General features: G+C 52.2%; 2 protein-coding genes across 3 annotated transcripts in view; one reads left to right on the top strand and one right to left on the bottom strand.

Annotated features, from left to right (window-relative positions):
* Positions 1-8,102: 8,102 nt before the first annotated feature.
* On the bottom strand, positions 8,103-11,321 carry LOC116270046. Its single transcript, XM_031654327.1, has one exon. The coding sequence runs from the start codon at positions 10,532-10,534 to the stop codon at positions 9,842-9,844; it is 693 nt and encodes a 230-aa protein (XP_031510187.1). The 5' UTR covers positions 10,535-11,321; the 3' UTR covers positions 8,103-9,841.
* A 167-nt stretch (positions 11,322-11,488) lies between these two features.
* PAX5 (paired box 5) overlaps positions 11,489-21,969 on the top strand; it is a 113,465-nt gene continuing 102,984 nt past the window's right edge. The window contains exon 1 of one of the 2 annotated variants that reach the window (XM_031654325.1): positions 11,489-12,973. In XM_031654325.1, the coding sequence (XP_031510185.1) occupies positions 12,928-12,973 (46 nt within the window). In that variant the 5' untranslated portion in view covers positions 11,489-12,927. The other variant, XM_031654326.1, reaches the window with a different exon arrangement.

The following is a 21,969-nucleotide window of genomic DNA, read 5'->3' as shown; positions in this document are numbered from 1 at the left end:
GTATAATAATAAAAAAAAAAAGAAAAGAAAATCTTGGGCTTCATGAGGAGTCTGAGGGTGGCCATTATGCGAGTAGGAAGTGTCTGCCACCTCCATAGGCAGCACCGAGGAAGAGAGGGCAATGTCCTTTTATTTTATTTTATTTTTTTGAAACGGAGTCTCACTCTGTCGCCCAAGCTGGAGTGCAGTGGTGTGATCTCGGTTCACTGCAACCTCTGCCTCCCAGGTTCAAGCTATTCTCCTGCCTCAGCCTCCCAAGTAGCTGGGATCACAGGCGCAGGCCACCACGCCCGGCTAATTTTTGTATTTTTAGTAGAGACAGGATTTCACCATGTTGGACAGGCTGGTCTCGAACTCCTGACCTCAAATGATCTGCCCATCTTAGCCTCCCAAAGTGCTGGGATTACAGGCATGAGCCACCGTGCCCGGCAGGCGATATCCTTTTAAAAATAGATTATATGCGAATCTGTAGCTCAATGGGACACAGCCATGGGAATGGGTTGCAGAAATTTTCTGTAAGATTAGGCTCTCGGCTCCATAATCCTGCCCTGGCTTTACTCCTGAATGTGCTTCCTCTAGTTAACATTCCAAAACCACCCAACCCTTCCAGCTGGGATTATTCCAAAGACATCCAAAGACATAGAGGAGATGTTGTAATGCCCCTCAAGGTGGCACATTGAGGGTTCCCGTGAAAAGATATCTGAGCAGATCTCTTTCTCTGGAATTTCAGAGCAGATTTTTTCACAGGATCCTTTGCTGTGCCACCTTGTTTGTTCTTTCCTGAGGGTGATGACTCCCAAAGAGCAGAACTTAGACCAGTGGCAAGAAGCTGTATAGAAGCTAATTTGTGCTCAGTGAGGGAAAGGACTGCCTAGAAGGCAAAGGGTTCGTGAGCTCACTGTCCCTGGAGGTATTCAACCTTAGAATGGACCACTGTTCGCTTGGATGCTGTAGAGAGGCCAGCCTGGATACAGTTCATACAATTAAATGAGGCCCACTATCCCAAGTCCCTATGCTACTAATGAACTATTTACCAATTGATTATCACTTAATTAGCAATATAGATGATCCCAAATTTACGATGGTTTTACTTAGGACTTTTCCACTTTACAATGGTGTGAAAGCAGTATGTGTTGAGTAGAAATCATGCTCTTTTCCCTGGGTATCATACCAGAATATGCAGTGAGACACTCTCTCAATGCTGGGCCGCAGCAGTGAGCCTCAGCTCTCAGTCAGCCACGTGATCATGAGGCTAAACTATTGATACTCTGCAGTGTGTTGTGTGGCCAGATGATTTTGCCCTACTGTAGGCTAATGTGAGTATGCTGAGTATGTTTAAGGTAGGCTAGGCTAAGCTATGGTGTTCAGTAAATGTATTAACAACATTTGTGATTTAAGGTATCGTCAATTTACGGTGGGTTTATCAGGATGCAACCCCATTGTAAGTTGGGACACATTTGTACATTAATTTTTTTTTTAGACAATGTCTCACTCTGTCACTGAGGCTAGAGTGCAGTGGTGCCATCACAGCTCACTGCAGCCTCAACCTCACAGGCCCAAGTGATCCTCCCACCTTAGCCACCTGAGTAGCTGGGGCTATAGGCATGCATCACCACCCCTGGCTAATTTTTGTAATTTTTTTCTAGAGACAGGGTTTTGCCATGTTACCCAGCCTAATCTCGAACTCAAGTGATCCACTCACCTTAGCTTCCCAACTGCTGGGATTACAGGAGTGAGCCATTGCGCCCTGCCCGTACATTAATTAATAAACTACTGGTTGCACCATCTTAAATGCTCTGGCCTATTCTAGTTTCTCTCTCAGGAGAATGCCCTCTGGAAGACTCCTGAGGGTGCGGGTTGGTGGAGAATCAGACTGAACACTTAGGATTCATCTTTCTGAGCCTTCTCTTCTACAGAGTGAAATTCTGCAATTTATAGGGTATGTGTCTCTGTGTGTGTATGTGTGTGTGTATATATACACTAGAATTCACCTCATTAATGCACTATTGACTGCAATTTTGTCTTTTCATTTTTTCTTTAGGGTCTGAGGGCTTTTTTCCCCCTTTCAGCTCTGCCTAGCTGTGTTTTATCCCAGCAAGTCTAGATCCGACATGGTCTTTTCAGAATTTTAGCAGCAGTATCATGACAGCTGTTAACCTTATGGCTCTCAGATGTGCTTGAGTTGAATATTTTGTTCTTTGCTTTCTCTCCTTCAGTGCTGGAAAAGGATATTTTAAAAAGAAACACAATTTTTCAACCCATGAGTACTGTCGGCCTCTTCCTATATAAACCTGCATTCATACCTCCTGTCAAATTCTGGGCCATTGGCTCCTCTACCAAAGGAGAAATGCATTTAGGTTACCAAAAAAGGTTTTCTGTGGGCACAGTGGCTCATGCCTGTAATCCCAGCACTTTGAGGGAGGCTGAGGGAGGTGGATCACAAGGTCAGGGGTTCGAGACCAGCCTGGCCACCAAGGTAAAACCCCATCTCTACTAAAAATACAAAAATTAGCCAGGCATGCTGGCAGGCACCTGTAATCCCAGCTACTTGGGAGGCTGAGGCAAGAGAATCGCTTGAACCCGGGAGGCCGAGGTTGCAGTGAGCCGAGATCACACCATTGCACTCCAGCCTGGGTGACAGAGTGAGACTCTGTCTCAAAAAAAAAAAAAAAAAAAAAAAAAAAGGATTTTCTGTAAGCAGCACTGGGGAATCCAAACCCATCCTAACAATACTTTGTGAAACAAATCCCAGCTGTTATATCATTTGGTCCTCACAACTGCCGTGAGAAATAGGTTGAGTGGGTGGCACTTATTCTCCCCATTTTATAGGTTAGCAAACCGAGGGACACAGAGGTGACGTCATGCTTCTAGGATGTGGTGAAGTGAGAGCTAGAGTCATGGGCTGCAGAGGACCAGTGCAGGGAGGATTTTACCTTCACCACATTTATTCATTCATCAGACTCTCAAATGAGCATATTTATGTGCAAGTCCTGTGCTGTTTTGGGGTTGCAGAGTGGGATCAGAAACTGTCTCACTGCTTTCATGACAGGAAGGGAAGAGGACAAGGAGCCATGACAGTGTGATAAAGGCATTCGTATAAGTGTGGCACCCAGGGGGAGTCTGATATGCTCACTAGTGGAATAACCCTAGGCACAGTGCAGACACAAAAGCCCACAAAAGCAGGCATAGTGACTCCTGCTCATCCAGGGGGGCCAGCAAGAGAGTCTTGCAAATCTCCAAAGGAAGTTCGGATGTTCCCATGAGTGTTACCTGGGAGTAGCAAACCCTGGGGTTTGTAAGTGGATCAGAACTTAAGATTGCTCTAGGCTGGGCGTGGTGGCTCATGCTTGTAATCCCAGCACTTTGGGAAGCCAAGGCAGGTGGATGGCTTGAGCCCAGGAGTTCAAGACCAGCCTGGATAACCTGGTGAAACCCTGTCTCTACAAAAAATACAAACATTAGCCGGGCGTGGTGGCGCATGCCTGTAGTCCCAGATATTCAGGAAGCTGAGGCGGGGCGATTACTTGAGCATGGGAGATAAAGGCTGCAGTAAGCCATGGTGGGACCACTGCACTCCAGCCTGGGTGACAGAGTGAGACCTTGTCTCAAAAAAAAAAAAAAAAAGATTAATGCAGTTCTTAGTATAGCTCCTTGAGGACTCTGTTTCCTCAACTGGTCTCAGCTTCATCACCAGGGAATTCTCTCTTTTCTCCTGCCTTACCAGTTCCTAAATAAGCCAAGCATTTTCTCCCTCCAAGCCATTGCTCACCATATTGAACTGTTGGTCTGTAGCATCCTTCTCCCCTTCTTTTCCAACTCACTCTTCCAGACCCAGATCAAATGCTGCCCCCTTTAAGAAATCTTCATAGATTTCCTTAGCAGGAAGGGAGGACTCCACTTTTGTTTTCCTAATTGTATATAATTAAAAACCTGGGCCAGGTGCAGTGGGTCACGCCTATAATCCCAGCACTTTGGGAGGCCAAGGTGGGCAGGTTACTTCAGGCCAGGAGTTGGAGACCAGATTGGCCAACATGGCAAAACCCTGTCTCTACTAAAAATACAAAAATTAGCCAAGTGTGGTGGCGTGCGCCTGTAATCCCAGTTACTTGGGAGGCTGATGCACGAGAATCACTTGAACCTGGCAGTCGGAGGTTTCAGTGAGCTGAGATCCTGCCACTGCACTCCAGCCTGGGCAACAGAACAAGACTGTCTCAAAAAAAAAAAAAAAAAAAAAAAAATGCCGGATCAAGTTCTTCCGTGGATTAAAGGCTTATTTCTTCAGTGTGACTTCTAGCAACTTGAGGCAGGAGGCTCTCCTCTCTCTCCAGGACTAAGCACAAGGCTGTCTTTGCTGAATAGAATTGAATTAAAATGAGAGGAAGGGGGCACATCCATTACCCTTTGGTAATGGATGGTTTTTTGTCAGATGGTTTTTTGGTCCTTTTGGGGCAAATCAGGAATAGTTTGTCTATATGGCTGCTGGTACTTTGGGGATCTGGATGTTGCCAGCCTCACAAGTTCTAGTTCAGGGTGTTTAGACAGGTGTAGACCTGGTGAGTGGGGCAGGGGTCAGTGAATCACTGTGGCTTAGTCCTTGCTCTGAAAAAGCTTTTAAGCCAGTGTTTCTCAATGGATGGTCCAGGTACTTCCTGCATCCGACTCACCTGGGGAAGTTACTAGACATTCAGGTTCCAAGCTTGATCCCATAGCACTACACCAAGCTCTCTGGGGCTGGGGCCCAGGGATCTGCATGTGATTCTTCTCATACTGAAGTGCAGAAACTACTGTTATAAGGGAACAGAATGACTTACTGCCAGAAGAGCTGGTGCCCAGAGGATAAGTCCTGCCCATGGGAGCCAGGAAACTAGGAGGAGTGGTGAGAACTGGACACAGGCACTTCATCTCCAACCCATAAGGTAATAGGAAGGGTGAGCTCAGGGCTATGTGGCCTGAGAAGAGAATGGTGGCCACCAGCTGCGGCTCTGGGGGGATCTTTACAGCCTGAGAGGATTTGGTAAGGTTCATGAGGAACATTCCAGGCTGAGGGTGGTTGGTTTGTTTTTCCAGACTGAGGTTTGTGAGGGAACTTTGTGCAAACTTCCCAGGGGAGAAGGTTAAAAAAAAATCCAAAAAACTGATGGAGAGTAAGCTTCCCTACGTTTCTCTCCTTTGGTCCTAGGGCCTTTCTCTTACCTCTTCCCTTTCGCCTGTGGGTCCATTTATTCCATATAGTAAGGGGAAAATATGTTTTAGCTGCTGCTCTGACAATCTTCATGAGGTACAGCAGGGGCCTGCCCACCCTAGCCATCTTTCTTCCTTTGTCCCATTCCTCAAACCACTGGGAATTCCTTCCCTCAGAAGCATTTGCCATTCCTACATTGCTCCCAAACCCTTGGGCAGCTCTTTTCTTAGCATTTTGCTTGTATGTTGATATCCAGTAGCCTCTTCTGCAAAGTGCAGATTTTAATTATGCCATCTGTTCCTTATTTATCTAGCAAAGTCCTACTTAGCCTTCAACGCTCATCTCAGGTCACCCTCTAGACATGTCCCCTCCAGCCTCCCCCTTTCCAGAGTCTGGCTTCAGTACCTTGCACAGTTCTCCCAGATCTCTCTTTGCTTACACACACCCTCACTCTCTTACCATCTAAGTCGAGGCCTGTTTCCCTTCTGGACAGTTCCTGGGACTCAAGTGGCATTGTACTGTGGCTCCTAACCCAGGGCTGTGTACCCCTTCCCAGGGTGGCTTTGAGGATCAAAGGATGTTGTGTAAGGCTTGCGGAAGGCGTCTCTGTAAATGTTCTTGCCCTCCTCCCTGACTCTCATGACAGGGGAGGGTACTGAGCTGACTTGCTAGGCCAAGCGGTCAGGGAACTCCAGTGCCTCAGGCTTTCTGACTGGGTCTGGAGAAAGAGTGGAGGGTTATTCCCTTGGGGTATGTGGTCCTTCAGGACCAAGGAGCATGACCTGCCTCTCGCCACCCTCTCCCCTCCATGCCAGCTGGGATTCAGCTTCAGCCTGGGTGGGCAGAAGGGGCAGAGTTTTCCTCTGGGTCTTGGAAGCTGCCCCAGGTGGTACACCCAGCCACCCAGCCTACACAGAAGACCTCAGAGGAAATGGAGGAGCCAAACGTTCACTAAACGGGCTTTGGTGAAAGGAGCCAAGACAAAACCCAGCTCTGAGCTTAATTAGAAAGAGTGCTTAATCCCTCCCCCAACAAATGCAGATTGCCCACAAAGGAGAACAGGAACCCAGTGGCCAGGAAGACCCGCAGCCTTATAAAGAAGCACTTTGGGCTGTGTAGGGCAGCTCCGCTATGATCTGATACAATGACTATTGTCAAGGAGGGTTGTTTTTCCATGTTTTTGTATCCTTTTCTTCACATTTTCTTTTGCTACCTAATTTCATGCATCAGAGGTCAAAAGACAAAAGGTCAGGCCTGGTTTAGAGACAGCAAACTCCCCACCACCAAGAACGTGTGTCCAAAACAGCACTTTGAGGCACCGCCTGCAGACACCGGCAAGTTTTCATCCCTGATTCTCTTTTGTCACTTCATGGGGTACATGAGTCTACGTGCAAACTGCATGAGAAATGAGACACCAACTGCTGTACCAAATTAGGAAAAAATTAACTAAACTGTTTCTATCTCATACCTTGTTTATAAGAATTTGTACCTAACATGGAAAAGCCCATCTTGGAACTCTCAGCCTGCTTATGGTAGAGAACTTTACACACACACACACACACACACATACATGCATATGTATGTAAATATGTACATACATAAAATATATATACATATACACACATATATCCTATAAAAATAAAATCTGAGTACATATTTCTTAAATGTTTTGCTGGGAGGATTTATAAAGATCTGTCCAGAAATTTACCAATATTTGTTCTAAAAATTGTTTTAGTTGAAAGGATAGCAGCATTTCAGTATGAATAATTTAGCATGATTATTTTGGTATGTATTTAGTATGACTATTTTGTCCTCAGACTGCAAATGTTTTCAATTTCTCATTTTGGATTCTTAGGTAATAGTAGATTGCCAGAGTTTCCTTATGTGATAGGTCCACACAATGTGTTTATAACGAGGATACAATGTCATGATTTCCCATTAGAAATATTTTCATGATTTAGGGGGAAAATGACTTTCTGATTCTATGTTCATAAGCTCCTTATATTAGATATTTCAAATGGTTTTCATCTGACTGAAAATAAATTAGGGGATATCTTTAATTTTTCTTTGTGTAGAGGATTTTTTTTTTTTTTTTTTTTTTTTTTTTTTTTTTTTTTTTTTTTTAGATTTGCATTCAGTGCCAGAAGGTTCCCACCCCCAGTACAAAGTGAAGGAAAAGTTAAGGCTTTGGAAGTGTCTCTGGTGATGGCTAAACACTGAGACTGGCTTCAGAGCTCATCTCAAAGGTGCTTTGGCCCAAGCATGGCTCATCTTTTCCATCTTACTCTGGGCTGGGTTGCTAAAGATAGCGAATCAGCAGCAAATCTGAAAGATTTTTAGAGCACAATTTTATTTCCGGCACATTCTCAAATCCAGACTTCATATCCTGTAGTCCTCTGACCTTCCCAAAAGACTTTCCTCCCAAAAGAAAAAACAGAAATCAGCCCACAACCTGCCCTGGGGCTGAGGTATTCACTTGGCGATTTGCAGGTTGACATGGCAGGCTCCAGGGAAAGCACCCCAATCCTGGGGTGATCCTCTCCCACAGTTCTGAAGTTACTACAGAAAAATGGAGAATGAAGTAAGCGAGAATATTAAAGGGCCTACCTAAAGGCGCGCCTCACTTCCGTTTAACACTCTGATCTGCGTCCAAAACTAAAAGAATCGTTTAGCTTGTGCGCTCACCCTCACTCAAAATCGCTTGTGAAGTAGGCTCTTTTATGTTCCAATACTTCATGGAATCAAATTATATCACATTAAAATGTTATTAGTTTAAAACACATTAAATAAATGCAAGTCTGGGCCGACGCATGAATATTTAAAGCTCACATTACACGGTGAAATAGAAGAAAAGGGGGTGAGGAGAGCTAACTGAACATCGTATAAGTACTGATAGAAATAAAACATCCTATGTGCAAACTTTCTTTAGCAAAATATGGTTTTATTACTTACACTTATTATGGTGTTGTTAAATTTGAAAATAAATATAAAGAGAAATGAACTGATTTACACTTGTTTTCAATGTTAAACAACCAGAATGCCAGTAAATCTTTTCAATGCCCTATTTTGGATTCTTAGGTGAGAGTGGATTGCTGGGACGTGTTGGCAAATTTTAAATACAACTGATTGCCTGTTTTCCATATTCATATATTGCGAATGTAACTCCAGGAGAGTGAATTTTATCTGAAAATTCTCCAAGAGTTGCCTTCAAATAGCGTCTCTGTGCATATGCATACGGCATACACTTGACGTCTGCCATGTGTACCTGTGCGCTGGAAACCAGTCGTGGAACTGAATTGAATTACTGGATTTGAGTTGAAATGAACCCATCCAAACGACCCAGGTCTGTGCTCTTTGAGGTTTCTCTCAGTAACATTTCTAATAAAAGCAAGAAAAGCGGTAAAGTAAAACAACAACAGCAACAACCCACCATGAGCCCCAGGTTACCCGAACACAGACCCATCGCGTATTCTAGCGCAACACAAGTATCTCCGGGTGGCGAGTCGCTGGCACATGGTGCCCCAGCGAGCCAGCACCCGGAGCTGGAAGTCCTGTATGCGCAGAGGACCCCACCGCCAGCTGAAATGGGTGTTTTGACCCAAACCAATCCTCAGCTCCTTTCTGCCGCGGGCGCCGCCTGAAACCCCAAGGCGGCTGCTGGCCCGCGAAGTGCGCTTTTTGGCGTTCTGCGCTGGGGAAGTTGCAGTTGGAGAGGCGCCCCCATCCATCCCGGCACCGCCCCTAGGCAAGACCCAAGTTTATACCGCAAGGGACCAACTCGCCGCGACTCGGCGTCCACCCTCAATGCTGACACCGTTCAGGCCCGGCAAACGAAGCAGGGCGGGGCTGGGCATTGGGGGCGCCGCCTGCCGAAGATGCGGTACCACGTGCGCGCTGTGCGGACCCCGAATCCTGTGAGTCCAGCTCCGGCCACAGGCTCTCGAAGAACTGGGCCCTTAGCTTTAGGGCGGGGCCTCTTCTTTACCTCCTGCCTGGATGTCGGCTCCCACTCATGCTCTGCGCGAGCTCCGGAGCCGAGCCCCAGTGCCAGAGTCTTTCCCTGCGGCTTCTCCCAGGACTCGCATAGAGGGAGGCCCAGCGGCGGACTGCGATGGCCCAGCCTTTGCTAGATTCCGGGCTAGGCGTCTAGGGAAGAGGGGCACCGGGCCGGAACTGAGCTCCAGTTCGGGCTCCACGAGCCCTGGAGCCCCCCACGATGTTTCCTGGCTGAGTTAAAGAGCCCGACCTTGGCCCCTCGCCTGGCAACGTCGGCCTCCCCCTCCCTTGCCCTCAGCGTCTTAGCTGGAGGAAAGCTCGCAGCGTGCCTAGGCCAACCCCTTCTGCGTCTCTTTTCTTTTCCTGTCACTCTCTGTTTTCGGTTTCTGCTTTCTCCTTCTCACAGAATGCCAGAGCGAGCAGGGGCCTGGAGGAGCCTCCGCACCAGCCCCTTTTCGGGGCCTCCAATCTGCCTTCCCCACAGTCTAATTTCCCCGTTCCATATTTCTTTCTGTATAGACTCTGCTTGTATTTCCTCGCCAATTGAGCCAGCATGTGTCTCTGCTTCTAAATTTGCCTCTCCTCTTGTCCCTCGTGTAACATTAAACAAACCAAGGTGTGTTGAGCTGGAGAAGTCCTAGCAACGTGGACAGAAGGAATGGCTTATTCTGTCCTCGGAACATTTCCGGTCACTACAGTTCGGTTTCCCCTTGAGGCGGCGCCAGCGCCGGTTCCGCCCCACAGGCCACTGCTACGGAGGCGCCCGCTCGCTGTCTCGCTCTCTGGCGGTGTCTGCGTGTGTTCGGGTGTGGGCACATGTATCTGTGCTTGCAAACCAGGGCGGGCTCTCCAAACCGAAAGCTGCGCGGAGTTGGGTTTCTGGGATTCTAGGGCTGCGGTCAAGGGAGATGGGGGATTTTTCCGGGATCCCGACGCCCATCTGAGCCTAGACTCCCCGCGTTCCGGCCCCTTGTCCCGTATCTCTAGGGCCACAGCGTCAATTCCGTGTCCTCCGAAGTGGTTCGTCACCTGCTCCGCTGCGGGGACCCGCCCCTTGGGCCAACGCTGCGGGAGTCCGGACGGTCCGAAGCACGCTGTCCAGGCGCAAGGGGAGACCGACTCACAGGGGACGGGGTGGGCAAGGGGACGGCGGCTGGGCCACGGTACCCCGCGAGGGGGGCTCTGTGATTCTGACCCAGCACCGGCGCCTCCGGGCCCGCGAGGTTTTGACGACCAGCGGGCGCCCCCTCGGGAACCACTTTTGTTTCCCTCTGGTCTCGAGCGTCCAGAGCCCGATGCGGCAGAGCACAGCGAACCCACGATTCGTGATGCTTGGCCTGATCCTCTGCCCTTCATGGGTGTGGGCAGGAACGGAGTAGTGGCTGATGTCCCCTCCCTAATCCCAAAGCCCCACAAAAGCCAAAATACACATGCAAACTCTCACCAAAGCATCTCACAAACACAAAAACTAAAGCCAACACATGAAAACATAACCCCAGCCCCCATCAAAACGTACAGTTCAAAAAAATAAAATCCAAATCGAGGGAAACAAAGCACACACAACACGAAATTCCCTAAGGCAACACACACACAAACGACACCCACTCACACCAAATCAAAACACATCTAAACACCGCGGAGAAGGAAAAGCCTTACAAACGACACACAAAAAGACAGCCTGCAAGGACAAAGGACAAAATCACACAAAATCAAAACTCACCCCAAAGACCAGGACTTACAGAGCAAAACCCGCTAAAATCAATCCCACGAAAAAGCAACACGCAAAACACCCGAAACAAAAGAATCTCCCATGGATAAATGAAAACTCACAGAAAACAAACAAAAACAAAACAAACCCTCTACATGGAAACAACAACAACAACAACAACAACAACAAAACACCAACACCCCCGCCCCCAGCCCGGGGTGAAATGTCAATTCCGGGAGGGCTTTTGATCTCCAGGCGCGGACAGGCCGCACCTCCCAGGCGCTGCCTCCCGGCGTGAGCTGGGGCTAGGCTGCGGAGGGAATGAGTCGAGCGCTCGGAGATGGCCAAAAATCAAATTGCGGGGTAGGGACACGGGCCGGCAGGCTGCAGAGAGGAGGCGGCGCTGGGGAACTGCGCAGACCACTTGGTGGGGGGGCCGCCCGGGAATCCACAGCCACATTTCCGATTGTGGCGAAATCTGCTCAGTGGATATGTGATGTCCAGTTGCCGCCGGGGGCCCCCCTTTCCTCGAGCTCTAGGCTCTTCCCCCTAGGTTGCGACCCAGCCTCGTGACCACCCCCTCCAAAAAACAAACAACACTCTTGCTGAGGACGATTCACTCTCCAAAACTGCCATTGTCCGGCGGGCCGAGAGTCCTCCTACGGAGCGCTCCCCCGCCCTGGAGAACCTTTTCCCTGCGACCACCCCGCTGCAGGGCCCCACAGGCTTCCAGTGGCCAGGCCAGCAGCTGAACTAACTCGAGGCTGGGGAGGGTAACAGGGAGGGGAGGCTTGAGCCTGGGCCGAAGAGAGAGGGCTGGACATGCCACACCTCTGCCCGGTCTCTCTGGATCTGATTTCCTCTCTGGAATCAAGTCCTGGGGCTCTGGGACTCCACAACGTCTCAGGGCTCGGGGGCAATGCGATTCCATTTATGGGCAGGGTTAAGGTGTCTGGAACTCCCGCCAATCTCCAGGAGCTACTGAGATGTTCTGCTCTGCCCGGGTGCTCCAAAGCGGAAGCCCGGATTTCATCTCCAGCATTTCACAGCTTAACCTCCATGCTCTGGGCCAGAATGGAACTTGATGTGGGGAGGGGTTCTGGGACCAGGAGACTGGATGGGACCTGGGGGCTTTAGGGATCTGGCGCTGCCCTAGGATCAGGGGCCCAGCGATAGACAGGGCCCCAGCAAATTGGGGTGGGGGGTGGATGGCTGGGAACCCTGGGGTCGGGCGCCGCCCTAGGGGTGAATCTGAGTAAACGGGAACGTCCCCTCTGTGCCTGGCAACACTGCCAGCCTTTGCAACCCCTTTCAAAAGCACCTGCGTGGCCGAGCAGTTAATTTCTTTAAAAACAAAAACCCGGCCTGCGCCCGTCTAAGCAGCGGGATTTGCACATGGAGATGTCACAGGCCCCGCGCACAGCGCAGAGGGCCGCGACCCCCAAGCGAAGGGCTTAATAGAGGGTGCGGCTGCGAGACCCGGGCTCCCGGGCTCGGCTTCGGTCTGCCCCTTCCCGTAGGTGCGCTGGCTAGCGCCCGGCGCAGTCTGAAGCCTTCCTTCCCTCCCCCCCCAACCCCTATAAAAGTCTAGGGCGCCGCGGCAGCAGCACTGCTACTCTCCCGGCTTCCCGCTCTACTCCGGCCCGGCCCGGTCCGCCACGTCTGGCGCGCTGAGCAGGCCCGGCAGCGCAGCGCCTACCCTTTCCTCGCTCCGGGCCGGCAGTGCGGGGCGGCGCGCTGGGGGCGCGGCGTGTCTGGGGACATCTTGTGATGTTGGCGAGAACAGGACATGATCTCACATGGCGAGAAGCTCTTTAGTTCCTTAATCATTTCACGGTGCCTTCGGACGCTTTTTTTCCACCTAAAACGTTTAGTTTCAGCTCAGTGATCAGCTACCCCAGCTCCGCGGGGGAGCGGAAGGCTTGAATTATTCCGACCTGTGAGCGGCCCCTGACACCAAAAAGAAAAAAAAAAGAAAAAAAGGCACAAAAAAGTGGAAACTTTTTTCCCTGTCCATTCCATCAAGTCCTGAAAAATCAAAATGGATTTAGAGAAAAATTATCCGACTCCTCGGACCAGCAGGACAGGTAGGACCGCGATGCGGGCTCCAGACGTGCAAACTCCGGGACACAGCCAGGCCCTGGTCCCCACGCAGGGTGACCCTGGAGGAGGAGGGGGTGCCCGCATTTTCGTAGAGACTGTCTATCTAACTGCGGCCTGTTTGTTACGTTTTTTCACCTATCTGTTCACACACTTCTGCATCAGTCCAAGTATCTGTGAGTTTGTGTTTTTCTGTTTCTGAATGTTTATGCTGGTGTCCTTCCGGGGGTCTGCAAGTTAGGGCCTGTATGTTTATATAAGGGGCTCAGTGTGTGCCTGACTGACAATAAGTTTGTGTGTCCCTGTATATGTATTTTTAAAAGATATAAAAATATATGAGTTTGTGTCCAACAGTTTGTTTGTCTGTGTGTGTGTGTATCTTTATACCTGTGAGGTATTCGTATGTGTTTATAAGTTAGTATTTGTGTGTATATTCTTCTAGGTATCCAAAATGTGTGTCTACTATGAGTGTTATTTATGTAATTGGGAAATATCTGAGTGTACATCCACTATTTTAAGGGTCTGCGTTCACCTGTTATATCCCAAGTGATTTTGGAAGTGAGAAAGAGGTGGCTACACTGACCTTTCCATTTTTGGATGTCAACAGCTGTCCAATGCATACATGCCAATGTTCACATTGTGTCTCTAGGCAAACTCTTAGACGTGGGTCTGGGGCCTATGGAGACCCGTGGTGTTTAGCATGTGCATAGTAAGGCCCAGTTTCCATTCTATTGGGAGACAGAACCAGGAATGAAGGTGTGAATTCGGGGCATGTGCCTCTTGGTGTGTAGTGGGCACTGTTGAGGCTACCATTTCTACAAACAGGTCTCCTGTGGTAGGCACAACCTTGAAGATGAGAGCGGACACCTGTGGCGTTAGTTGTGACATTTTAGGGACCCCCAGCCTCCCCTCACTTTCACCTAGACAAGCCTCTGACACTGGCCTTGTACACACACACATACACACACTGTGTCCTCAGGTTTTATCCTGTGGGTGCCGCTCCAGTGGAGCACAGTGGGTGGGTGCATGTGCATAGTCTGGGCATTCAGCTCTGGTGCCTGTGTGCACACAGGCCTCTCTGGCATAGGTCCCCATGTGCCTCGCACAGGCCTGAGAAGTAGGTAGCAGGATGTGTTTATGTCTGAGAGGAGGTATCAGAGACAGTAGGCCTCCATCTGCCCTGAGGCATGAGTCAGGTATGGGGGCCCTCTTTCACTCACTAGGCCACTGTGAAACTCCCACACAAACACACTCCTGGCCCAGGCAAGAAGTCCTTCCCCCATCCCTGTGCCCTCTGAGAACCCCCACCTCTACTCCAGCCTCAAATACAAGCCTAAGAGCAAAAAGGATAAACTTAGACCCCAAGCCCAGGACAACTCCTGGGGCATAACTGTATTTCCAAAATCGTAGCTGAAGAGAAGTGAGGGCAGAGATCTGAGGCAGAAGAGTGTTTCCGGGATGAGGGCTCAGGAAAAGGTACCTGGAAACCTCTCTGCTCCATCCTCAATTCTCAGAAGGCCCTTCTTCCTGCGTTTCTCAGCAGGTGGGCTTTCAGAGAGACCTGAGCCTGGAAGTGGGCATTGTGTATTTGTTGGGAATGAACCGGGGATGTGTGAGTGTTGTGGAGAGGGTCTCTGCAGTCCTCGGGCTGGCTCTCCCCACAAGCTGTCTAGAAGAATGTAATTCATGACGGTCGATGGGCTCTTTGATTAGTTCAATCGCCTGAATAATCGTTTAATCAATAAAGCATTTCATTCCTCAGCACAGTTGGACTGGGTGGGGCTTGGGGTGGGGTGAGATAGGGGAGCCCTAGGCTGGCCAGGGCTTAAAATCTAGCGAGCCACGCCCCTCCTCACTGATGGGTTGGGGAAGAGCTGCCTGCCTGGAAAAGGGCGACAGTTCAAGTGAGACTGCACTTCCACCTGTCCACTCCAGCCTGGGTCAGGGCTGGAGAAGAGAGGGAAGCTGAAAAGCTGTCCAAGCTGGTGCTCAAAGGGGTGTCCAGGTCTGGTTCCTATGAGAGCTTCTTCCTTCTCCCAACTTCTAGGTATTTCATGGGCCGATAGACTTCCTTTTTCTTCCTTCAGAACCATATTCCATTTCTTACCCCAACCTCAGTTTCCCTATCTGCCCAATGGGGAGGGAGTGTGTCCTTCTGGCTCTAAGCCCATGATAAGGTCAGGTCAACACTAAGCAGGGAGCCACTTAAGGACCTTCTCCTCTAATGTCTTCCTTGCTGTAGGGAAAGAAAACAGAGGTTCAGAGAGGGGCAAGGACTTGTAGGAGATCATAAAGCATGAGTAATGGAGGGAATAGGAATGGAAGGTGATCTCTCTGCCCTTAGACCTCCTGTTCCTGCTGGGAGAAGAGACAGATTCCCCCCTCTCTCCATGGACTCCCTTGGAGAAAAACTACTACTGGGCAAGTAGTAGTCTCTCCTTGCCATGGGAGCCCTTGAGTCCTTAGGCCCAGGCAGGTCTGGATGGGTTGAATACTTTCCCACTGGACATTGACATCAAGTCTCACAGTTCTGGAATGAGCCTGGGATGGAGTGATAGATAGTAACAAACCCCTATCCATGAAGCTTCATCTCACAGAGCCTAAGAAGTCACATCTCAGGGTTTGTTCTCTGTATTAAATAAACGGTGAAGCAGAGACTTTAGAAGGGGCTGCCTGTTTCAAGTCTTTGGGAGACAGAGTTAGTCCCAGCGCCCCTGGCCTGCAGAACATGCTGGTAATGATAACACACCCCGACTAAGGTGGTTTTACACGATTCTTGAAAAACCTGGTTAAATTCTCATTTTTTCTCCATCCTCTTCAAGAACTCCTGAAAACAGAGCCAGGTCAAGTAGAGCAGACTCCTGATCCAGGGGCAGGAATCATGCAGGAATCTGCGGTGCCTTGACTTTCTGTATAGTTTCAGGTCAATTTCGTTCCCTCTGACACTTAATTTTTTTATTTTTTAAAAATGAAGTTTAGAGAGAACTCAATGGGTTGAGACAGCCATGCAGGCAGCATCCCTGATCTTTCCAGAACTGAGCAACCAGTCTGAGCCCTATTGGGATCCACTTTGTCAGAAGCAAGAACAGGGAAATGGGGCTGGCCTTGGGTTGAGGGAGTCGATGTCAGGCTAATAGATTACTGTTAGCAGCCCCCACATCCTGAAGCGGCGGAATGCAGTGCGCTGGGAGGCGTGGAAGGGAAAGCCGGGAGGGGGTGTGTCCCCAGTGAAGCGAGGTCTTTGGCTTCTCAAACATTATTCTCAATGGGCTGTCTTTCAGTACTAAAACTTTCAAAGGCAATTTGGTTTACATAAATGAATTTCTTCCTGGATAGTTTCCTTTCGCGGTCTCCTGTCCCCAGCGCCTAGCACAGGGCCCGGCCCAAAGCTCTGCTACTGGGAGAAAGAAAGTGCATCACTGTAGATCACAGAGAAGCCCGACTACGTTGAGAGCCGCGGTGAGACCAGCCCCGCGCTAGTCTCTTTCTCCTGGACCAAGGCTGCGGCTCGTGGGCGTTCAGAGACAGGACTGAGACTCAGTAGCCCAGCTCCACCGTGGACTTGCTGTGCAGCCTCGAGCTGGTCACGTAACCTCTCTGAGCTGTCGTTTGGTGACCTGTAAGGCTGGGCTAGGTGATCACGGTATCAGGTCTGGTCGCGCCTTTGGGGTTGGAACTTCCCAGAGGCGGCCCGCTTGGGCGGTGATGAATCACCCCCACCCAGGGGGAAACTCCTTCCCCCAAGAACGCCGCGAGGTGCGGGAAGGGGCTGCTCTGGGTGCACAGGTAAGGCGGATCCTGTGTGTGCCACGCACCAGAACACAGTCCCGAAGCCGGACACCTACTGTGTGAAACAGGGAATCGGCGCCACTCCTGCTCGGGCCGTGCCCTGGGGCTTCTATACAAGGCTCACGGGTGTCCGAAGGAAAACCTGCGTGTGCGGGCATATTCCAGCCGAGTTCTTCGATTTGGCAGCATCGCCCCTCCCTCACTATCCCGAGAGCGGCTCTGGAGAGGCCCTTTTGAGAAAGGTTTCCAGCCCGCAGCCTTTCTTCTACCCCAGACTTGCTGTGTGACTTTGGACAAGTCGTATCCTGCCTCTGGGCCTCGGGTTCTGCACCTGTGAAATGAAGAAAGTATAGCTTCGGGACTCTTTTAGCGCAAGATTCTAGAGAACCTGGGTTTGTAGGCCTGAGCTCAACAAGAGAGGCTGGGGGTGGGGGTGTCACTGGCTGCATCCCTCAGGGCGTCCCACACTCCGGCCTCTCCAGTAGGTGTGCAAGCCGCCATGTTGAGTCTGAGCCGAGGATGTGAATTCTGGTCATTTCCGACCCACTGGGCGCTATCGGTGAAGCCAGTGCGGGAACTCTATTCCATCCCTGTCCCTCTGTGCTGTTGCGATCTTCCTGCTCCAAGGCCTGGGGTGAAAGGGGAAGATCCGGACAGGCGGGGTTCCAGACAAAGAGGAGATAACGCCGCCACTCCACACCAGCGCGCACTGCAGCCTCCTGGGTCCCCAGAGGCCCGCCTGGGGCCGTTTTCCGCAGCTGTGCCCTGGTGGGGGGTGGGGACGGGTGTCAGCGCCGGAAACTTGTCTACTGGTCAGGGACAGCTGGGTGTGGAACAAGGACAGAAGGTGGGCCCAAGGGTCGACCCAGTGCAGGAGTTTGAGAAGTAGAGCATGAGTAGATAGAAGGCAGAGGAAGGCAAACCGAGGCAGAGAATAAAACAAGAGGATAACCCAGGAATACTCCCATGATCACCCTGTACTCTATCTTCCTTACAAGCCCAGTCCTGGAGCAGGCATCTCAAAGCCCTTGTTTTGGTGAATTTATGTTTAATATTAGCGGAACATCACTCCTGAAATACAAAGTGAGTCTTCAGACCACTTCCCTGAGTTGCTGGGGGCAAGGGAATCCTCAGCGTATTTCTTGTGCCAGGGCCCAGATGACTCACAAAACTAACTATAGCTTCCTGGGTGAAGAATGACTATCACATGCTTCCTTTTCAAGGTCCAGTTTCTTTGATTGTTGTCTCAGAGCCTTAAACCCCACCAAGAAACGGACTCTCTAGTCAAAGATCCTTTCTGTAGCAAGAGAGTTCTGCTACAAATCCATCCATTTTGTCTACATAGGGACAGGAACTTCCTCTGTAGACGGAAGGTCGGGTTTTCCCGTCAACTGGAAGCTGCCCTACTGTAGCGCGCCTGGCCACTTTGCTTGACCCTTGCAGATAGAATGCGCCCGCACACCCGCCCGCTTCAGGGGCCCTTATTAGCCCTGGACGCGACTTGGCTCATTCGGTTCTCAAGAAACTTGGAGCTGGGTGCGGAATTACTCCGGTGGACAGAAGCGCAACACTAGCTCCCAAAGCGTCTGGCAGTTCTTGATCTGAGGCAGGAAAGAGGGCCAGCCACTCTGCTTGGGCAACCTGGCCCAAAGCCTTAGCCCCTCCACCCAGGTGCGCCCTGGTGCGCCCCAGTTACTAACTTTTAAAAGAGTGTGAGATTTTCTCCCCTTTCCCCCAACGTGTCTGCCTTTGGGTAATGCAGCATTGAGGGCCCTGCAGGTGGAGTGAGGGAGGAGGGTGGACGAGGAGGAGCCAGTGGTGGTTTAGTAGGTACCTGATAAAATTAGGAAATAAAATTAGGAAATATTTCCGTGGAAGGAGCCTTTATTAAAATCTAGTTAACCCCACTCTGCCCATTTTACAGATGAGGAAAGTGAGGTCAGAACTGGCAGATATGCACACACTCCGATGCACACAGTCCGATTCCATCACGAGCCTGATGGTGCTGGATCTACTGTGCTCCTTGTCTTCCTCCAACATAGATTGTTTTTTTTTTCTGGAGACTTCCCCCATTCTCACCCTTCACTCAGCTGCTCTCAAGCCCTGAGAGCGTCCCAGGATCCCAGCGTCGCGTTGGGGAGGTCGAGCCCGCGTGGGACCTGCGGCAGGGCTCTCCAGGCAATGCGTGGGCCGCCTTCCCCCTCCCCACAGCAGCGATCCACTAGGCCTTAGTCCAGCGCGTTTGTCAATGAACGTGGCGCCGCCGCCTGGGCCCCGCCCCCCATTCTCTCCCATTGCCCAGGTATCCGCTAATCAGGCGGAGCCCGTGGGCTGCTTAGCCAATGGGTCGGTGTTTCGGGCCAGGGCCGGCTGCCGCCACTCTGATTGGCTTGGTGGAGCGTGATTGGCAGGTTAGCTCCCGCCCCGCCCCCGCCCGGAGGGAGCTGAGCCCCGGGCGGCGCTGTCCACACGCAGCGGGTCCTGAAAGCGGCTTCGGGGCGGCGCGGTGGCGCACTGTGCGCGCCGAGCAGGCGGAGGGCTAGCGCCGGCGGCGGCGGCAGCAACGCAGGGAGTCAGAGCCGGCTGCGGCTCCGTCTCAGCCCCGGCAGCCCCGGCGGCCTTGGAGGCGGGAACCCTCTGCTCTCTCCTCTGTTCCTCACTCCACGCCTGGGGCAGGCGCGGCGGCCGTCCCGGAAGAGGCAGCGGAAAGACAGTGGAACCAGACCCACGAGGGAGGGCGGCGGGGCGCGAAGAGTTGGTAGGCACGAGGTAGACACCCTGGCGAGGAAGAGTCCTTCGCTGGTGTCCCCGTTCCTGGTCCCGGCCATGGGCGAGCAGCGGGGGCCGCGGGAACTTTGAAGGCAGCGGGTTTCAGGGTTGGAGGGCTGCACGCTCCCGGGGACTTCGGAGTCGCGGCCCAAGCGTCAGGGGCGGAAGCATCTCCAAACCCGCAAGAACCCCGCGCTGCCGTAGAGGAAGTTCTTTGCAACTTCGTAAGAGACGTCGGAGAGCCAGTTGGAGAGAGGCCGAGGGGAAAGTCTGAGCCCCAGAGACTCGGAGAAGCAGAGAAAGAAAGGATCTGGCGGAGACCGAGGGGTCGAGGAAGGACCCCAGAGGCATCGAGGCCGCGGAACCAGCCTGGCAGCCCCCGGGTCTCGCTGCCCCCTGAGTGAAGTCAAGGGCCGAGTGTTCCGGCGGCCTCTTCAGAGCTGCTCCTACCCGGGGCCGGGGGCTGCTGGCTGTCCCGGAGGCGGGCCGCTACGCTATGCCCCCGAAGCCGCGGGCGCCTTGGCCGCAGCTACCCCGGGCTGGGCCCGGAGCCGCCGCTTGAGCCAGCCAGGGAGGGAAGCCAGCCGGAGTTGGGCACCCGCTCCCAGCCGGGCTGCGCTAGCACCGTTTCCCGCCTCTCCGCACAGCTCCCGGCGGTCTCCAGCAGGGAGGCTCTGAGAGAGACCTCGAAGCTCCAGCAGTGTTTTCTGAGCCCAGCTCGCACAGTGCCTGGCCTGGTGGCGCGGCTACCTATCCGCCCTGGGCAGCCCCTTGGCGCCGGGAGGCGGCGGCGTGGGCCGGCCTGCAGTCTGGAGCGCCCCGATGGAAATACACTGTAAGCACGACCCGTTTGCATCCATGCATAGTAAGTAGGCGGCGAGCTCGCTTCTCTCACTCTCCCGCCGGGACCGGGTTGGGGGCGCCGGACCGTGGGTCAGGTACTAAGGCCGGGAGGATCTCGGACCTCTGCAGCCGCGCAGACAACTTTGCAAAGTGCAGGGATCCCAGGCAGGGGACCTGAAACAACGCGCTTGGCCGCCGGGGCTGGAGCACCTGGTCCGGGAATCCCGCCTCCGGCAACGCGTAGCGTGGGCAGCGAGCTGCAGCCTTTCAAGGCTCCGGCTGCGACATTTCAGCTCTTTCGGACAACCTTGGCTTGGACCCGTAGAGGGCTCCGGGCCAGGCCAGTTGGAGGGCAGTAAGTTGTAGGGAGAGGTCAGTCTGAGTCTCAGACAGCGCCCCACACCCCTACTCCGATGGCGCCTTTTTCAGCCGCGGGGCTGATCCAGACTGGAGCTTGGAGGGAAAGTGGGGCCCTGACCCGTGTCTGTATGTGTGGAGGAAGAGGTTGAGAGCTAAGCGAGGACACCGGGGCTAGGGCTCCAAAGGTGTCCTGGAGTTGAGAAGGGGGCTTTGAAAAATCAACGAAGTAGCGGTTTCTGAGTTCAGCTTCTGCTTAGGAGCTGGCCAGTTCATACAGAGACCCTTAAAGACCCCATTAGGTCCTTCTCTGCAGGACGCCTTTTCTCATGGCTTCTCCCCTTTAAAAAAGGAGGATAAGAAAGCAAAAAGAAAGAAAAAGGAAGCCAATTATTCACCACGCAGACACCCCCACCTCTGAAAGACGCAGCGTGTGTAGGAGACGGGAAGGGTCATTTCGGGCGAGGGCAAGGCCGGCCTGGCTCCCTGGCTCGCAGGGATCCTGCCAATTCACCCATTAGCACAGCCTCCTGTGAGATGCCTCCCCACGGTGAGTTAACGCTGGATTAGGGATCTGGAGATTACCGGGCGAAATTCCGGGCGTGAACGAATCGCTCTCTTTCTTGCTGCTGCGGTGAGCCTGTAGCTCGAGGAAGGTGCCAGGCTTTGGCAGCCTCCGCTCGGGTGCCGCTCGGGGTCTCTGTGGGCTGCAGGTCAGGGAGTTGCTCCCGGGCTAGAAGCCCTCCCCATGCCTGGCCCCCGCGCCAAAGCCTGGGATCCAGCTTTCCTAGTCGCAGGTCCCCTATTTAACAAAGGCAGCAGAGACCCGTCTGGAGAGAAGGCGAGCTTCCCGTGGCGAGCATGTCCGTGTCTGCCACCGAGTGCTGAGTGGTCTGGCAAGCAGGGGAAAGCTTGTCTACGCAGCCAGGGCTGGCTTCGGGCAGCTCAGTTTCTCTTTGTGTCAATTTTCTGAGTCTGAAGTAATCCACCAAAGCGGTGGGGAGCTCTGTGCAGAGGAACTGCCCGTTCTGGTTCCAGTCCAAACGATTCCTCAAGGTTTGGGGCCTGTGCCCAATTGGTTTCCAGTCTGTGGTGACCCCAGTGCCCTCCACAGCCTTTTCCGGCTTGAACTCCAGCCTGGCTCTGGGGAGGCTCTGATCTCGCAATGGAAGCCCAAAACAAACCAGTTGGGGAAATGCTCTGAGAGGTGGGCAAGCCCTTGGCT

Source organism: Papio anubis, chromosome 13, assembly GCF_008728515.1.
Source record: "Papio anubis isolate 15944 chromosome 13, Panubis1.0, whole genome shotgun sequence".
In the NCBI taxonomy this organism is placed as follows: domain Eukaryota; kingdom Metazoa; phylum Chordata; class Mammalia; order Primates; family Cercopithecidae; genus Papio; species Papio anubis.
Note: the sequence above shows the minus strand (reverse complement) of the source record. Positions and strands in the feature narration are given on the sequence as shown.